Here is a 16,812-nt window from a genome sequence, read left to right as displayed (position 1 = left end):
CCAATGGAGCTATGGTATAGACATCGGCATTGTCTCCCCTAAATTTAAAGCCAGTTCTTTGTATCTTGGATAAAACCAACCTTCGAATTCAGTCGACATGTCCTTGGAAGGTGTACACTTATTGTAGGATTATACCATCAGTTGGTGTTGATTGTACGCAAATGGTCTGATTGTCCTACTTTGGTTTCAGTTGACAGTTTCAATAAAACCATCGAGGAAGTAAAATCAATTGGGCCTCATTTCAATGTTGAGGAAATTCTATGCGTCTTGACAAAGTAGGCTTTGTAGTCAGAGGTATATGCCAAAGTTTAACGGGAGTTAAAGTTTAAGGGGAGCAGTATTTCTGATAGCTTTTATATAAATATGATAAGTAGGACATGCGGAGTGAGCGCATGCACTTGCTGGAGCAATGTGTAATTAGTATAGACGTGGAAAATTGTTCGGTGAGCTATTTGTAATAAAAATGAGTCATGAATATATTTGCATTGCATGTCTGAATTATATGCTGGACTGTAGAACTCATATGATGACTGTATTGTTCATGTACATAGGGAAATAACTGATCTTCATATAAAAAAATTGAGGAGTCGAGTAGCTTGTGCTAGTGTAAATATGATAACGAGCTGCAACTGGTAAACAAAAAGTGGAACATGTTCTTGACAGCTTTCTAATATTAAGACGTTATTAGTCCTCGAGTGCGCTATGAAAGTTCACGTTTGAGTTGAGGCTCACCAAAAGAATGCTAAAAGTCTTCAAAATGAACAACCATGTCGAAAGGCAAAACTGAGTCGTTAAACCATCATGGAAATATTTGGGTACTGCTAAGGTAGCGTTTGGATGCCAAGAGCAGAAGGTTTACTAAGATCACGTTTTGTGAAAACATGGTTTTGAGTGTTGAGGGTGAGCGCTGAGGTCTACCGTCCGGCAGAGAGCTGAAGCTGCCACCCGGCAGAGACATGGTTGCTTTTGGTGCCCTGGGTGCTGCCCTTCCGCTACCATTCAACTTATACATCAGTAACCTTCCTTTTGCAACATAAGAAGTTGGCTGATACTCGAAATAAAGACTGCTCCTACCCCAAGCAGTTGCACCAATATCCTTAGGACTTGGTTTTGAGTGTAAGAAGGATGAATCAAAACTTGGCCTTTACTTTTCCTAATCATCTTATTCATTGGATGACAATAACAATAGTAATGATTTGTATTAGATCTAAATGATTATTAATAGCAAGGATTTTGCATAGGGAAGACTTTGAAAAGCATACGGTTGGCAATGAAATTTTTAAAGGAAAAATGAGAAATAGTTTGGGATGACTTAAGTTGCACGTCGAAGTCAACTTTGATGCATGGAGAACATTTTAAACATAACCTAGAAACAAGTTTTTGCTTTTGAGGGCTAAGCTACAAACTATTACTCGGTGTATGGATTCTTGCAAGATGTTGCATCATTTGATTATATAAATTTCTGATTATCATCTACTTGCTGGAAAAAGACACTTTTAGGTTAAATTATTTTGATAATCTTGTTTTCGGCTTACAACGACTATAAACGACTAACTTTCTAAAACCTTTTCTCTGAGGAAAAAAAAAAGTACGTAGGAAAAGGCTCGTAAAAAGATCTCATATAGCAGACGGACAATCATAATCATATTTATAGGAATTGGCTCCTAAATAAGCTCTTAGTTATTTCAAACTAAATCGTTTTTGTGAAAACTATGGCTCTTAAATTTAAGAAAAAATTACAAAAATGATGATTCTTCTGAAATTGTTGTTAAAATATATGCCTAAAAAAAATCTCGAACTACATAATAGAAGAGAAAACAAATGATCTCTCACCCATTAACATGAAATAGCAAGCATTACGGTAATATGGACTTTCATCACTTCCATTAACTCCAACCTGAGGTTGATATCTGGGGAAGTGCATTTTTGATCAGGGATGTACAAGCAGTTGAGCTAACTCCGGCTAGACTCAGACTCTATCTCACCTCGAGCTTGAGTTAAAACAAGTTATAAATGAGTCAAGTTTGAGTTACGCGAGCTCAACTTGTTTAAACTCTACTTAGCTCGTGTCTTCCCTGTTTGTTAATTGCACGAGCTTAAACAAGTGGAGCTCGCCTCATAAAGCTCAATTCAAGCTCAAGCTCGGCTTGCTCGTAATATATTCCTATTTTTGACACTTTAAATGATCAAAATACCCCTAAAATTTGGCAAAAGAGGCACCATACAGTGTACGAACAAGAAAAAAAACATATTTTTTCATAAAATAATCTAAATATTCATTTATTTTTTCAAAATAACCTAAATACCCATCACAAACAAGAGTCTGCAGGGTCGCGTAGGTGTTGATGGTGTTTTATCTTGGACTGTTAGAAAAACAGTCGGAATTGAATAAGAGGCCTCAGAGTTTCCTGTATGAACAAAGTTTTGATTCGTTTTTTTTTTTGGTGCGTTTTCCTTGCTTGAAAAAGACAAAATGAATAAATCGCCCCATCCCCACCAATACCAAGCAGTTTCTTGGTAGGTTGGAGACTTGGAGTTACCTACTCATCTCCTCACCCGGCGGGTGACCCTACCAATGTGGAACACCAGCAACATCACATGCCTTTATATTAGTTTCTCATTATTATCACATTAAGAAGTTAACAACAAAAAAAAATGCTTGTTTGGTAACATGAATATGGTGTTATTATTTTATAAATTTGTTTGAAATATTTGAACATAGTGATTCATGAATATACTCTAAGATTGAATCAGACATGATGTTTTATGAGTACACTTCCATCTTTCAGACAAACTTATAGAACATCGACAATGTTTCATGAACATACTTCAAATTTTCGGACAAAATTTATGAAACACCAGCACAATATTATTAGTACCAAATGTCCCCATAGATTCATTGCAGAATAATATTTTCTAAAATTTGGATTAATTAAAGGCTTAAAGCTCACTAGGTTCAATTGAAACCGATCCGTTTAGTTTTTTGGGATAGCCGGATCACCTTCCGAACTGTTGACCGTTACAGAAAAAGTTAAAAACAGCAGAGGGAGAGAGAACCGAATGGCGGACCTCTCCCTGGAAAAGGCCACCAAAAAAGGCACCTGTCCGTAAGAACAGATAAAAATAGCAACGAAAGTTTTCCTCAACCTCGCGATTTGTTCTAGATTTCACGTTCCCGTCACCAACAATAAGGAAACAAGAAAAAAAGGGCGGAGACGGAGGAGGACGGAAGCTGCGACCGTCCCACAGAGAGAGAGAGAGAGAGAGAGAGAGAGAGATCCTCCCTCCCTCCCTCTCCCTCCGCCCCATCGTTGCCCTCCTCGTCTCTCTCGCCCATCCTTAGATCCGCCACCGATCTGATCGGTCCCCCGGCTAATTGCAAGATTCTAATCAGGAAAGAAAGCAAGAGGAAGACCAAGGATGGCGGAGATGGTAGACCCCGACGGTCCCGACGGCGTTCGGATGACATGGAACTCGTGGCCGCGGTCGAAAGTGGAGGCGAGCAAGTGTGTCGTTCCCATCGCCTGCGTCTACTCCCCGATCCGCACCTCGCCGGACCTTCTCGTCCTCCCCTACAGTCCTCTACGATGCAAGTCCTGCGCCTGCATCCTTAATCCTCATTGCCGCGTCGATTTCTCCGGCAAGTTCTGGATCTGCCCCTTCTGCCTCCAGCGCAACTCTTTTCCGCCCCATTACGCAATGATCAGCGAGACTAACGTCCCTGCTGAGCTCTTCCCGCAGTACACCACTATAGAGTATGCCCTCTCCGGCCCTGGCGTCGGAAGCGATATCCCGGCTCCTCCGCCTGTCTTCCTCTTCGTTCTGGACACCTGCGTTATTGAGGAGGAGCTAGGATTCGTCAAGTCGGCCCTCCGGCAGGCTCTTGGTTTGATCCCTGAGAACGCCCTCGTGGGGCTCATCACGTTTGGGACGCAGGTGCACGTGCACGAGTTGGGATTCCCGGATCTGTTTAAGACGTACATTTTTAGAGGAACGAAGGAGATCTCGAAGGAGCAGATCTTGGATCAGCTGGGGCTGGCTGGGCAGCGGGCGGCCGGTTACCAGAAGGTGCCTGCCGGCAGGCCGGTCGTTGCTAATGGAATGACCACGGCATCTGGGATTGTTGGGAGGTTCTTGCTCTCTGCGGCGGATTGCGAGTACACGCTGAATTCGGTGGGTGTTCTTTGGTAGAATATTAGGTAGATCTGTTTATGACATCCGTTTGGGGAGGGTACATCGGATTATGAAACCACCGATTGGATTTTTGAAAAGTTACTGTTTGGGGCACTATAATGTCCTTTGCTGGTGTGGCCAAGCAACGTTGGTTGACAATCTTTTCTTGGTTCTGGTGTAGCTGTTGGACGAGTTGCAGAGGGATCAATGGCCTGTGCAACCAAGCAACAGAGCAGCGCGTTGCACAGGCGTGGCGCTTAGCGCGGCGGCAGGTCTGCTTGGTGCATGTGTGCAGGGGACTGGTGCTCGAATCATCGCCTTGGTTGGTGGTCCATGCACAGAAGGGCCGGGAACTGTAAGATGATAAAATTTTGATTGCTGAGATGTTAGTGGTGTACTACTAGTATTGTGTTTCCTTTCGTTTTGAACTGTTGATTTACAGTACTGTTTTTGGTGATATAAACTTTGGCTCGAATTTTGAATTACTGAAAATGAAATGTGCTTGGAGGTCAGAAATGTTTTAGATTGTGATGACACTAGAAAAATGGAAATTATGGGCTTCCATGAGCTTGATTCCTTGATTAATCAATGAACATTTCTTTCTACGGTGGTATATCATAAGAAATTTGTAATCAAGTCAAGTGCGAAAATAACTTTATGGAATAATTTGTTTAGTGGGGTTTGGGAACTCGTAGAGTTGATGCTGTAGAGAGATGCAGCATCTCCCTTTTTTAGAGTACAATGTAAGGAAAAGTGTCATGGTTAATGTTTCTTTGTGGCGTCAATTGCTTACGATAAACAAGTTTGAAACAAATAGTTAAATTTGCAACTTGGTTCCTTGACAAGGACAAAGCCTTGGGTGCATCTTACTTCATTTTCTTCAGATTAAGAAATTTTTACTGTTGACATACTCTAGGAATCTGGAGCACTATCGGAATGGCATCAAATTTGTGGTTGACAGATAGAATCTTGATCTGGGGTGTGTTAAAATGTTGTATCTTTTGGCTTTATTCATGCGTTCTCCTTCATTTCAAGAAGCTGAATGAAATCTTCTCTGTTTCTCTAGTTTATTATTTGGTTACTTCAATGCAGAGTGATTCTAATTGCTAGTAGAGTTATACTTGTGAACATTTGATGCTTATGATGGTAACTTTGCAGATAGTGTCTAAAGATCTGTCGGACCCCGTGCGTTCCCATAAAGACCTGGATAAAGATGCAGCACCACATTTTCACAAAGCCGTGAAGTTTTATGATAATCTTGCCAAGCAGTTGGTTAGCCAAGGGCATGTGTTAGATATTTTTGCTTCTGCACTGGATCAGGTTTGAGCTGCCACTTTCATATTTGTTTTTGCCAGGAACTAGCTTTTTAAGGCTGTAAAGCTAAGTGTTTATGAACAGATAAAGTATCCATCTGTTTATCTTAGAACATGCATGAGTGTTTACATGTTTATAGCGTCCAAATTAGTACTGCATGTAAGCATGTTCCCATGCATTGAGCTTTCTGCATGGGATATCATGAATAATCCATGTGCTTAGCATGTCGTCTACTGTCTATGAGATGCTTATGATTCCTTAAACAGTTGTTTGATTTAGGTTGGTGTCTGGAGACTAAAAAGTCTGCCAAGCAGGTTTTTCAGCGACATTTCATTTCCATGATATTATATTGCATCATCATATATAATTGTAGTGGCATTCAAAGTTTCAGTTTCATTATGGATTCCTGCTGATACTGCCAATCTGATTCAATTGCTAATATTTTCAATTTTTTGGAGATGTTGATGGCTGATTCCATCTTATGTCCGTGGTATGCCAAAGGGAAGCAACGAGGCTCACAAATCACTTTGGTTTGTCATAGATGTGAAAAAGCAACCTGTGCAGTTCACACCTTCCTATGAAAGGACATGCTCACAACACATCCAATCACACACACACACACACAGACACAGACACACACATAAAATTCAGTCAGCTGAATTGGAAAAAATATAAAAAACATAAAAAAGAACTAAAAATAAGAAAACTTTAAAACAATTAACGAATGAATTTTATTACATGTTACACTCTTGTAATTGGCTAGTAAATCGATCTATTTGCTGCTAATTTGGTTCCAACTGGCCAATTCAATGTTGGTCCTAGCCATGTACTCATGGCAGAATATCTATTCTTCACCATGTTAAAGCATATTTGAGACATGTATTATTCATGGCAGAATATCTAGTCTTAATGTGTTTAAGCATATTTGAGACATGTATTATACAAGACTATTTTGTCCTGTGCTGATGTGTTGTATTTTTCATCAAATGTTTGTTTTCCTTCTGACAATAGTGCAGATAGTTTCTTTCTGTCTGCACCCTCATTCTGTTAAGGAACATGAACTTTAGTCTTTTCTTCGCCTTTTTTCTTCTTTCTTTATTCTTTGACAAGTCCACTGCCTTTAGTTTAGTCTTCTTGTAACCACTTGAAGCAAAATCATGTAAGTTATTACTTAGGGTGGGTTAAATTCACATGCTGAAAGGTTCTTGAAATTCATTACCTTCACATGCTATCATGTGTGGATCAATGCAACTGCCATGTTGACTACTTGAATTTCCTCTGGCATCTTTTTAAGTCTATGTGTTAGCTTCCAGCTAATACAATGGGTTACAAGAGCAATGGCACCGTGATAAAACCTCAAACTCACCCATGCAAACCCTAATCCCCCGACTAGGGTTCTCTCCTCCCAGGGGGAATGACCTTCAATTACCAGCCTCCCTACTAAGACCTTCGACCTATTTATAGCCTTGTTTGGGTCCGCCCCAATGGGAACCAATCCAAATCACATAACTGGTTACTAACAATACTCCCCCCTTGCAAAACACCTTGTTCTCAAGGTGTGAACATGAGAAATGAATGCTGACTTCGAAGGTTCCTTCCTTGATTTTAGATGGACTGCCAACTGTAAGAATTTGTCTCAACAACAGTTTGAATAGCTGCAAGGGAAGCCTGCACTTCAGGTTAATGCAGAAAGGAGTCTAGCTCTACAAGAAAATCTAGAAGAAGCTTCATACTTTTTAACAAGATCGATCTCGTCTTCTGTCTCATCAACACTAGGGGTGTTGTATTCTTACAGAAATCACCTACATCTAATGGCTGTTGAAAATTATCACTCAAAAGTTTAGGTAGCTCATTGACAACATAAGCATACATTTGTCAGCTTTTCCATTTCTCTTGTGTAGCATTTAGCTAAAATCCAGCACCCACACCAAAATCCCAGCTGTTTGCTTCTAGCGTCACATTCAGACCTCTTAGTGATGTATCTAGTGCCATTAATGCAAAACCCTTGATAGAAGCTGCACGTTGAGCCCCAAACTTGATGATAAAGTTCTCATTGGATCATGTGAGTCCAGGCAACTAGTAGAGCATGGGGAGCTTCTGGGGGTCCGCATAAGGAGGGAAGTAGATATAGAAGGTCATAGGAGCAGCGGAGGGTTGGGCTGAAATGGCGGTACCTCTTGTTGTAACCCCCAAAAGTATTGGAGCAACCAATCTCCGCCAGTCTCTTCCATTTCCAACAGAGTTTTCCTAGTTTTGCCCATGGCTTATGTTCGATCTTATCAGTAGGGCTACCGCCGTAAGAGCTATGCAATATTCCTCCATTAGGCTCTTACTCATGAGTTCAGTGCAGACGTCTACGATGGTCTTCCAAATCCCCTGGTTTTCTCTGCCCTGTTCTTTGCACCCATGTGCCATACTTTGCGCAAGGGTTTCTCGATTCCCTTCCCTTCCACGAGAGAAGTCTCGTTCCTATCAGGAGTTGGCTGCACACATCGACGCAGTGGCCTAATCGGCCATGGGGGTTTTCCTGGCTGCATACTCGCCCTCTACCCCACTCTCGACACCCTACTAATGGAATGATATCACTCTTGGCTTCCTAACTGAACATATTTTTAAATGCCCAGCAAAGGAGACTTTCCTCCTTCGAAAGTTTTATCGGTTTCCTACTTCCATGTGTACCTGTTGTTACCACGCTCCTCCTCTTCTCGCTGAAGTTTGTCATCCTTCTTTGCATCTTGCGCTAAAACGTCTTTGTCGTTTGAATTGCCCTGCACTGCTGTATGATCAAACATTGCTTCTTCTTCATTGGCTGCATGCATGGACTCTGAATAGCGATCCTCAACGTGTCATCCGTTCTTAGCGTGTGTTTCTCTTTCCTCAGTTGTACCTACTCAGAGGTATTGGAGACTGGTAAAAAAGCTTCTGCAACAACTCCTTCATAATGAGTTGCCTCGAGCTGATAGTTTGCAGTTTCTGATCGGTGTCCACTATCTTCTATTAATCCTCTCAAATGTCTCTTCCATATGCACCTCGTCAGCTCCGCATAGAAGACTCCGTTCGCGACGAACCTTCGCTTCTTGCTTATGTGAGAAGCCATCTTTGAGCCATTGAGGAGCGGTATAGGGACCTCATCTCCTGATGTGAAACCGTTACTACCTTTAACAAGAAGATGATAGCAAGGGGGTCTCTCTGGTTGCCTTACTGATCTTTCACTCCCCATTTCCATGTCGCCAAACTTGCACCCTGTCGTCGGGTCGAAGAGATGATCTAACGCTCCTTCAGGTGTTTTCTTCTTGCTGCAACCTATATTCCCTTGCCTTCCGATAGTCACTCTACTCTCAAACGCCTCCTTGGTTTGGCTTCTTTGTTAGGGTCAGAGTTTGAGCGTCATCTTCATAAGCTCCTTTATCACGCTTGCATTAACGTCGATCAACCTTGCAGCCTTCTCTCCATGGCCATTTCTGTTTGCTTTTTTCTAAATGCCTCAGGATTTGATCGATCAATTGTTGTCTGGTCTTCACCTTAGGATTGTGCTTAGGCGTTATCTGGCTAGGCCCTGGAAACTGCAATAGACTCCCTTTACTTCCTAGTTTCATGCCTAACCACCAATAGCCATTATCTAACATCTTTATTTCTTCTTCCAACTCCATCGTTGAGGGTTGCTCTTTGGGCTAGATTGGTCAAAAGGCGACTCTCTCAAGGATGCACGACTTCTGGTATTGCTCCCTGCCCAGGAAGAGGAGCGATTTTCATCCAAACCATAAATTGAAGCTTGCATGGTTATTGGTTACTTATTTACTCGTCATAGTCTTACGTAGGGTTGGGAACGCCACACACCTGTGATCCAAGCTGCACAAGCACAACTAATCAGTTGAGGTATCCGTGTCAGCACGACCTGACATGGGTAGAGGTTACCAGACATGGATTGGATACTGCAGGTTTAATGCTTGTATATTTTAGTATTTTTTTGTTTAGTAATACATATTTTAATGATATTAACAGTGAATTTATGTGTTTATTTACTTAAAATCTTATACAGCTGTTTTCCTGTCTCCAAGTTTTTGAAAGTGTTCTGCATCCATGCCTATTCTGGCACCCGTACCTATTTGACATATCATGATTAGCCAATTGCCACTGAAAGTGGAAAACATGATGTTGGTAACAACTGAAAGGTTACCAACTTAGGTATCTGTGGAATCCATGCATGACTGGAGAGGGGTTTTAGAGAGTGCTTTAGCCTTACTGCTATTGAGATCTTATGGCTGGTGTGCAGTACTGAAAATTTCATGATGGAGACACGAGTATTTGTCCTTGGCTAGATCTTGAATGGTAAATTCCCAATAGTATAGGTTCATTTGATATCATTGAGTGATCTCCACTTAATATCTCAAAACAGAAATATCAACAGTGAATAATGTACAGGAAAGTGACACATAATGCATAACTGAAAGTAAAAATTAGAATAGTGTTTTAAAATACAACAACAAAATACAAAAACAAATAACTGAAATACCACGTTGTTGTTGTGATATCACAGTGTCTGACTAAAGTTTTATCCTATATGGGCTCAAAATACAGAAGCATTTTGTTCTTTTTTTCTTCTTCTTTTTCTTCCACTGCTGATGCTGCTGGTCTTATAGTTATGCTTCCAAGCACCATATCCTTTGCCATATGTTTAAATGTTTTAGGTGTCATATGAAATTTGGGGAACTTGCTATTTAAATGGAGATTCCTTAGTTGTGCTATATGATCTTCTGTTTTCAAGGTTGGAGTTGCGGAAATGAAAGTGGCTGTTGAAAGAACTGGCGGTCTCGTTGTTCTTGCTGAAAGTTTTGGACATGCTGTATTTAGAGACTCTTTTAAGCGCATTTTTGATGGCGGCGAACAGTCTCTTGGGCTTTCTTTTAAGTAAGTCTTTCTGTGAAATTCTTTGTCTTCCATTCTCTACATAAACATGCATGTCATGTGCAAACCTTTCCTGTGTTTGTTTATCCATTAACCAAGAAACCACTGGTTTCGCTTGATGGCAGTGTCTTATGAGAAAATTTAGAGTTAGTGAGCTCTATTCCAATTAGCCGGACCTTTCTTATGATGAAAGTTTAACCGTGACTGTAGTTGCTGGAGCACACACATTGATACTCCTCAAAAGGCAAACAAGGAGTGAATTAAGTTCTAGTCAACTAGATGTAATGAAATTTATAGTGATTCTCATTCTTTCCTCGAGGTTGCAGAAAATCAGCAAGCAAAAAGTTGACTAATATCCATTATCCTGTTCGAGTGGCCTCTGATCAAAATGCTGTGAAAGGAAACAGTACGATAATATTTTAGTGATTATCCCAAGTGTCTATAGTCTTGTGTTCAATAGTTCTAATGATCTTAATTAAGATAAGATCATTAGTGGTGAAGATTATTTTTAGGAGAATATGCTACGAAATCAAAGTTGTGATAGCCTCAGGAATAACAGAGGAAAGTATTTAAATTTTATAAAGGAAGCGGAAATAGAAATACAAATTAAGAACATTTAATCTCAAGTTGCCATCGAGATGACAGATGTAAAGGTTAATGGTGCCCTTGCTTTCCAATGGGTGTCTCCTCTCAAGGTTGAAGATATGTAGCATAACTAATATGCTGTTATGTGATGCTGAGTGTTCGAATTGGAAGAGACAGAGAATGATTACTGTAGCTCTATCTGAGATATGTGCCTGAGCTTGGTACAAAAGTCATGCTGAAGAATAAGATAAGGAATACATAGGATCTTTGGACGTATCACTGGTAAATAGAATAAGAAAAGTAGGTATTTTTTTCTGCAATGTAAACTTCTAAAATTACTGTTTTGAAAGAGCGAATTTGTACAAGTTTGTGTAAGAAAACTTTGAAAGAGCTTGAGCATAGTTCTGAGAGATTGTAGGCTAACATAGCGTTTTGGCTATAGAGTCTGAAAAAGCAGATGGGAATATTTCTTCCATATGTAGAATGATGCTTGTTGACATGGATGCTAGCAGCAACATTCCTTGATTCATTCTTCCTTGTTGATAAAATTTTCCTATGGTTCAGTTATCATATGCTTGAGAGATATCCTCCTGTTATTTTTGAATTGTTTTATCAGGAAGCAATTTGAGTGGCTTGATGCATTTTCTCAATGGTTTCCGTTCTTTGACATTCTCTTGCTATCAGACAAGTTATGCTCGACTTTATTACTACATATCCCATGCTCTTCATAGGCCAGAGTGTTCAACCTAGGACCTATCTATGTTCGTTGTTTTTTTTAGCTCCATTTTTTGTGTTGTGTGCAAGTTAAGCATAGGCTAATTGCAATTATATGATTTTGGGTAGCTTTTTGTTGCTTAAATCTTATACTTCTCTATATGTCGCTTCTGTTCTTAATACAGTGGGACTCTTGATATACATTGTTCGAAGGATATTAAAATTCAAGGAATCATAGGGCCTTGCTCATCCTTGGAAAAGGTAATGTTGTCAACTTGTGACTTTCTGGTTCTGCTGATTATTGCTTCTTGACATTGTAGGCATGTTTTATTATTATAGATTTTCAATGATCAAATGCTTATCAAAGGACCTTTTTTGTTAATCACATCACATTGTGCAGAAAGGACCATTATGTGCTGATGTTGTCATTGGTCAAGGGAACACAACATCATGGAAGATGTGTGGACTTGATAAGAGGACTTGTTTGACGGTTTTCTTTGATGTTGCACCAAGTGAGAAGGCAAACTCGGCAGCACCTGGTGCAAGCCAACAGCTATATATTCAGTTTTTGACAACGTAAAATACTCTGATTTTGCTTATATGTCGTTTTCTGTCTTTATGCACTGTTTTCTTAGTTGCTTATATTTTTTACATTCTTTTTTCCATTTAATTCAGTTACCAGAATCCTGAAGGACAGATGAAGCTCCGTGTATCAACTATTACTAGAAAATGGGTGGATGGTTCTACTAGTACAGAGGTTAGTTATGGAAGCTTTTGATTTGTTGACTTGATGCTGTATGACATGAAAATGTGCATATCTTAGATTTTGCATAGTACAGTTCTTCTCAAAGTTATTTTCTGTTCTTGGTAAAGCCAGCTCTCTCTCTCTCTCTCTCTCTCTCTCTCTATATATATATATATATATATATATATATATATATATAATATGTGTGTGTGTGTCTGTGTGTGTGTGTGTATATATATATATGTGTGTGTATAATAAGGAAAACCACCCCCATTTTCAGACTGGATTTCCAAGTCTCCTTTCCTTAGGATCCACTAATCCTACGGTGGGCAGGATTGTTGTGAAAAGGAAAAATGAGAAAATGAAAAAGGGCAGAGAGAAAAAGTAGGCAAAAGAATGAGGAAGAGAAGAGTGATGGAAAAATAAGTCTCATTTTGTGACTGGTTCAACCCATTCCAGACACACATAAGCACGTGTAATGTTGCAAATCCACATGTTTTGGCACAAAAAATAAGGTGTTCTGCAGCTATTTCCTGTTTTCTTCCTTCTGTTTTAGGAAATTTAACTAAAAATAAAATAAAGATTAGTAAAATAGAGACTATTCTGAATAATTGGCAGGTTTTGTCTCTAATAATATATGCTGCTTCAATTTATAAGTTTCCTTAGATATGTTTACTTTTTACTGCTTGAAGTTTTTCATAGCCATTTATTAGTTTATAATTTCCAAAATGTGGATATATGTCTTTTTAAGCGAAACTTTAATATCTTGATAGATTACTACGCATGGGAACTACTGCAATTTTCTTCTTATGATACATTGTCACCCATTTCAAAGTCCATCAATGAGCTTAAGAACTATTTTTTTTTTTCCATCTTGATCTAGTGTCTATTTTGCTACCTTATGTTGTATTTCTTATCTGAAGGAATTGAAAGTGCAGGAATTAGTTGAAGGATTTGACCAGGAGACTTCTGCTGTTGTTATGGCAAGATTAGCTTCACTAAAAATGGAAGTGGAGGTATGCTAGAAATACTAGTCATTGTTTAATATTGTGAAAGTTCTCATGTCTTTGCTTTTTCTGATCCTCTAGTGGGCTTGGGTTCAACCTACTACCTTAAATTGCTTATAAATTTTGTTTTCATGTTCAGGAAGAGTTTGACGCTACAAGGTGGTTAGATCGTTCTCTTATTCGCTTGTGTTCTAGATTTGGTGATTACAGGAAGGATGATCCTGCATCCTTCAATTTGAATCCAAGCTTCTCTATTTTTCCACAGTTCATGTTTAATCTCAGGCGATCTCAATTTGTCCAGGTGAGACTTTTGCATCAAATTGTACCATTTATCACATTCTTTTCTTTAGATGCAACTCTGTTTATCTGACTTATATATTTCCAGGTTTTTAATAATAGCCCAGATGAGACTGCCTACTTCCGTATGCTTTTAAATCGGGAAAACATTACCAACTCCGTTGTTATGATCCAACCATCCTTGATCACGTATTCCTTTAACGCGCCACCTGCACCAGCATTACTGGATGTAGCTTCTATTGCGGCTGACCGTATACTTCTTCTAGATGCTTATTTCAGCATTGTTGTCTTCCATGGAATGACAATTGCACAATGGCGAAACATGGGATATCAAAATCAGCCAGAGCATCAGGTTGTTTTTAGTGCTTTTTTCTTCTCCATTACTTCCACCATTTTGTTTTATGATATTGGCTCGCTTTTCTCACCATGGAAGAAAGATAAATCTTTTCAATATCTCCACCTGTGGTTAGGAAATTTAGTGCGACCATCTGTTCATTCTATACTTGAAGCATCTTGCCTTTTAAGATGCTACCAAGAGGTCCATGCAAATTTCAGGCACTGGTGGCTTGCAGGAAAATTTTATGTGGACTTGGAATTTAACCATGAAATACTGGGATCTCAGTTGATTTCTGCATAACTGATTGAAACTGTTGTCCACATTAAAACTGAATTCATGTGTACCTGTGATACTCTGAGGCTTGAACATAGTGCTATTGCTTGCATTTTGTCACATCTGCTGCCTTGTGTGTTCCCATACGTTCAGCATTATCCTGTTAATCATCTCCTTTACAGTGCTTTCCTCTGGTTCTGAAAAATACCTTTTTGTTTATAAACTGTTCAGAAGAACCTTTTTTCGTACCATCTTCTAGAAGTTTGGATCAGGTTTGGAACTACCCTGAATTTTCTTTTACAAAATACACACATTAATCTGGTCTTTTTATTAATGTCTCTAAGACTCATCTCATGATTTAGCATCCTGATCCGCTTGATCCATCTCCTTTATGCAAGTTGAATATAGTTAGTAGCTGATCCAAGGAAGGACAGTGCTTGATTTGTGACTCATTTACCATGTACCACTTGAAAATTTGAATATCAATTATGAATTATCACTTGATTAGTCTTGTTGTATTTTTCTTTAACCTTGGAAAAGATGCTCACCTGATCTTGATGCATGAAAGTCATGGGTGCTTCTTGTTTGTAAAGTCATGGGTGCTTCTTGTTTGTAAAGTCACTTACTATGGTCCTGATTATGTTTAAGCCTGCTCCAGGTGGAACTCTGGGTGCATTTGATTTCTTGGACTTGAATGTTAGGTTTGGAGTGGACTTATTGACCAAAGACCTGGACCTTCTTCACTAACATACTGGTCATATTATCTGCAGGCTTTTGCACAGCTGTTGCAGGCTCCACAGGATGACGCTCATCTCATCATCAAGGATCGGTTTCCAGTACCACGGCTGGTTGTTTGTGATCAGCATGGTTCACAGGTCTGTTCTTTTTGCCCATTTCACGTTAAAGTTGAATTCTTTAAGCTTGAATACTCAATTGGGAGTTTTCCTTCTAATAGGCACGCTTCCTACTCGCTAAACTGAATCCTTCAGCCACGTATAACTCTGCCCAAGATGTTGCCCCTGGCTCTGATGTTATTTTTACGGATGATGTGAGTTTGCAAGTCTTCTTCGAGCATCTTCAGAGATTGGCCGTCCAAAGCTGAAGAAAGGAATTGAGCATCTGTGGCTGCTTACTCTGGCCGCTTAATGCATGCCATAAGCAGAATGCACTGTACAAGAATGATGGCATGCACAGCTTGCTCTAATAAAGTAGGTCTCGGCTGATAGAACGACAATGAGAAAACAAAACGCACTTAGAGGTGAAAGTGAGAAATATTTGCATCTTTTTCCTTTTCTTTTTGTTGTTTCATATATATGTCATTTATTTTTTTTTTTGCTAATATTTTTAAGTGCCTCCGGTCCCCCCTTTCCACCTTTTTCCCTCTGGTGCATCAACGATGTTCAATTGACGTCCTTTGTACTGGAATTGATTGAGTCATGCTATTTAGTGCAAAATTTCCTTCTTTGCATAATTAAAAGTAATATTTGTTGAACTTGAATGTTGCCGTTTTGGGTCGTTATATTAGCTACATGCTTAGTGTGCCTCGGAACTCTATGCAACCGTGGGTTCACTCGGGAGTGTGAACTAATTGTAAGCAATTGGAAGCCTAGACTAAATTCTATTAGCCAAATTTGTTTGCAGAAGAAAAAAAAATACCACTAGTCCCTCTATATATCCTTCTTCTTAAACTTTTTTACTAAAAAAAAAAAAAAGTGAAAATCTTAATATTATTGTTATTTTATTATTATTATTAAAACTAGACTGGCAGGGCCATGGGCTGGCTGATTAAAGCTGATTCTGCCGATTATAGCTCTGCAGAGCCTGTCCTCCAGGTGGATAAGCGGCGGTCCTTGAACTATTCTGGCGAGGAACTTGATTCGGTACCGTTTGGAGGGCGTTCCACCTCTGCGTTTCTTTGGAATGCAGTGCTCCATGAATGTTTTCTTTTCCAATAAATGGACACTTTCATGGAACCCTGCATTCCAAAGAACAGAGTTTACCTGTTACGCGGTCCTTTGACAGTGATGTTTATACTGATGCCGATTCTTGACTGCAATATGCTTTCCAACCCATTGTGATGAGTGTATCGTTCCATTTTTTATCCAATGTCTCGGAAGAGGCATTGTGATGAGTGGACAGTTTCCGATCAAGTTTCAATGGATTCCTCTGTACCTTGGCTTTTCAATGGTCTTGCCTTTATAGGATATCGTGATGATTCGTGGGCTCTGAGTTTAAATAACATGGTCTCGTTAATTGGAGGATATCGTGTCACCAGCAAAAAAGGGAAAGAAAAAAAAAGGTTGTCTGGTTCAGTAAGGTAAGAGATTATTTTTCTTTTCAGTGGGGAGAAGAAATAAAATTAGTCAAGGGAAGGCTAGAAATTGCTTTGCTTCTGGTTGGAGCATGAAATAAGAAATCTATCGTAAGCCAAAAATGGGAAAAAAATAATTTTCTCACTTCAC

General features: G+C 39.5%; 1 protein-coding gene across 2 annotated transcripts; it reads left to right on the top strand.

Moving 5' to 3' along the window:
- Positions 1-3,144: 3,144 nt before the first annotated feature.
- On the top strand, positions 3,145-15,842 carry LOC116247652 (protein transport protein SEC23-like). 2 transcript variants are annotated; one of them, XM_031619885.2, is made up of 12 exons: positions 3,145-4,173; positions 4,355-4,528; positions 5,332-5,493; positions 10,253-10,395; positions 11,877-11,952; positions 12,092-12,267; positions 12,367-12,448; positions 13,360-13,452; positions 13,583-13,744; positions 13,829-14,092; positions 15,121-15,225; positions 15,306-15,842. In XM_031619885.2, exons 1-12 carry the CDS (start codon positions 3,421-3,423, stop codon positions 15,450-15,452), a joined length of 2,337 nt encoding a protein of 778 aa, XP_031475745.1. In that variant the 5' UTR covers positions 3,145-3,420; the 3' UTR covers positions 15,453-15,842. The 2 variants fall into 2 exon arrangements, with proteins under 2 accessions (XP_031475745.1, XP_031475746.1); XM_031619886.2 differs by having other exon boundaries at positions 3,146-4,173; positions 13,375-13,452.
- Positions 15,843-16,812: the final 970 nt, after the last annotated feature.

This window comes from Nymphaea colorata, chromosome 2 (genome assembly GCF_008831285.2).
Source record: "Nymphaea colorata isolate Beijing-Zhang1983 chromosome 2, ASM883128v2, whole genome shotgun sequence".
NCBI classification, from domain to species: domain Eukaryota; kingdom Viridiplantae; phylum Streptophyta; class Magnoliopsida; order Nymphaeales; family Nymphaeaceae; genus Nymphaea; species Nymphaea colorata.
The sequence above is the reverse complement of the archived record's forward strand: the minus strand, read 5'-3'. Positions and strand labels throughout refer to the sequence as shown.

Bases quoted from the DNA above. Each gene is read 5' to 3' on its own strand.
- LOC116247652 (XM_031619885.2), top strand. From the start codon at position 3,421: ATGGCGGAGATGGTAGACCCCGACGGTCCCGACGGCGTTCGGATGACA. The intron at 5,494-10,252 runs GTTTGAGCTGCC...TCTGTTTTCAAG, and splicing joins TTGCTTCTGCACTGGATCAG to GTTGGAGTTGCGGAAATGAA. The intron at 11,953-12,091 runs GTAATGTTGTCA...CACATTGTGCAG, and splicing joins CTTGCTCATCCTTGGAAAAG to AAAGGACCATTATGTGCTGA.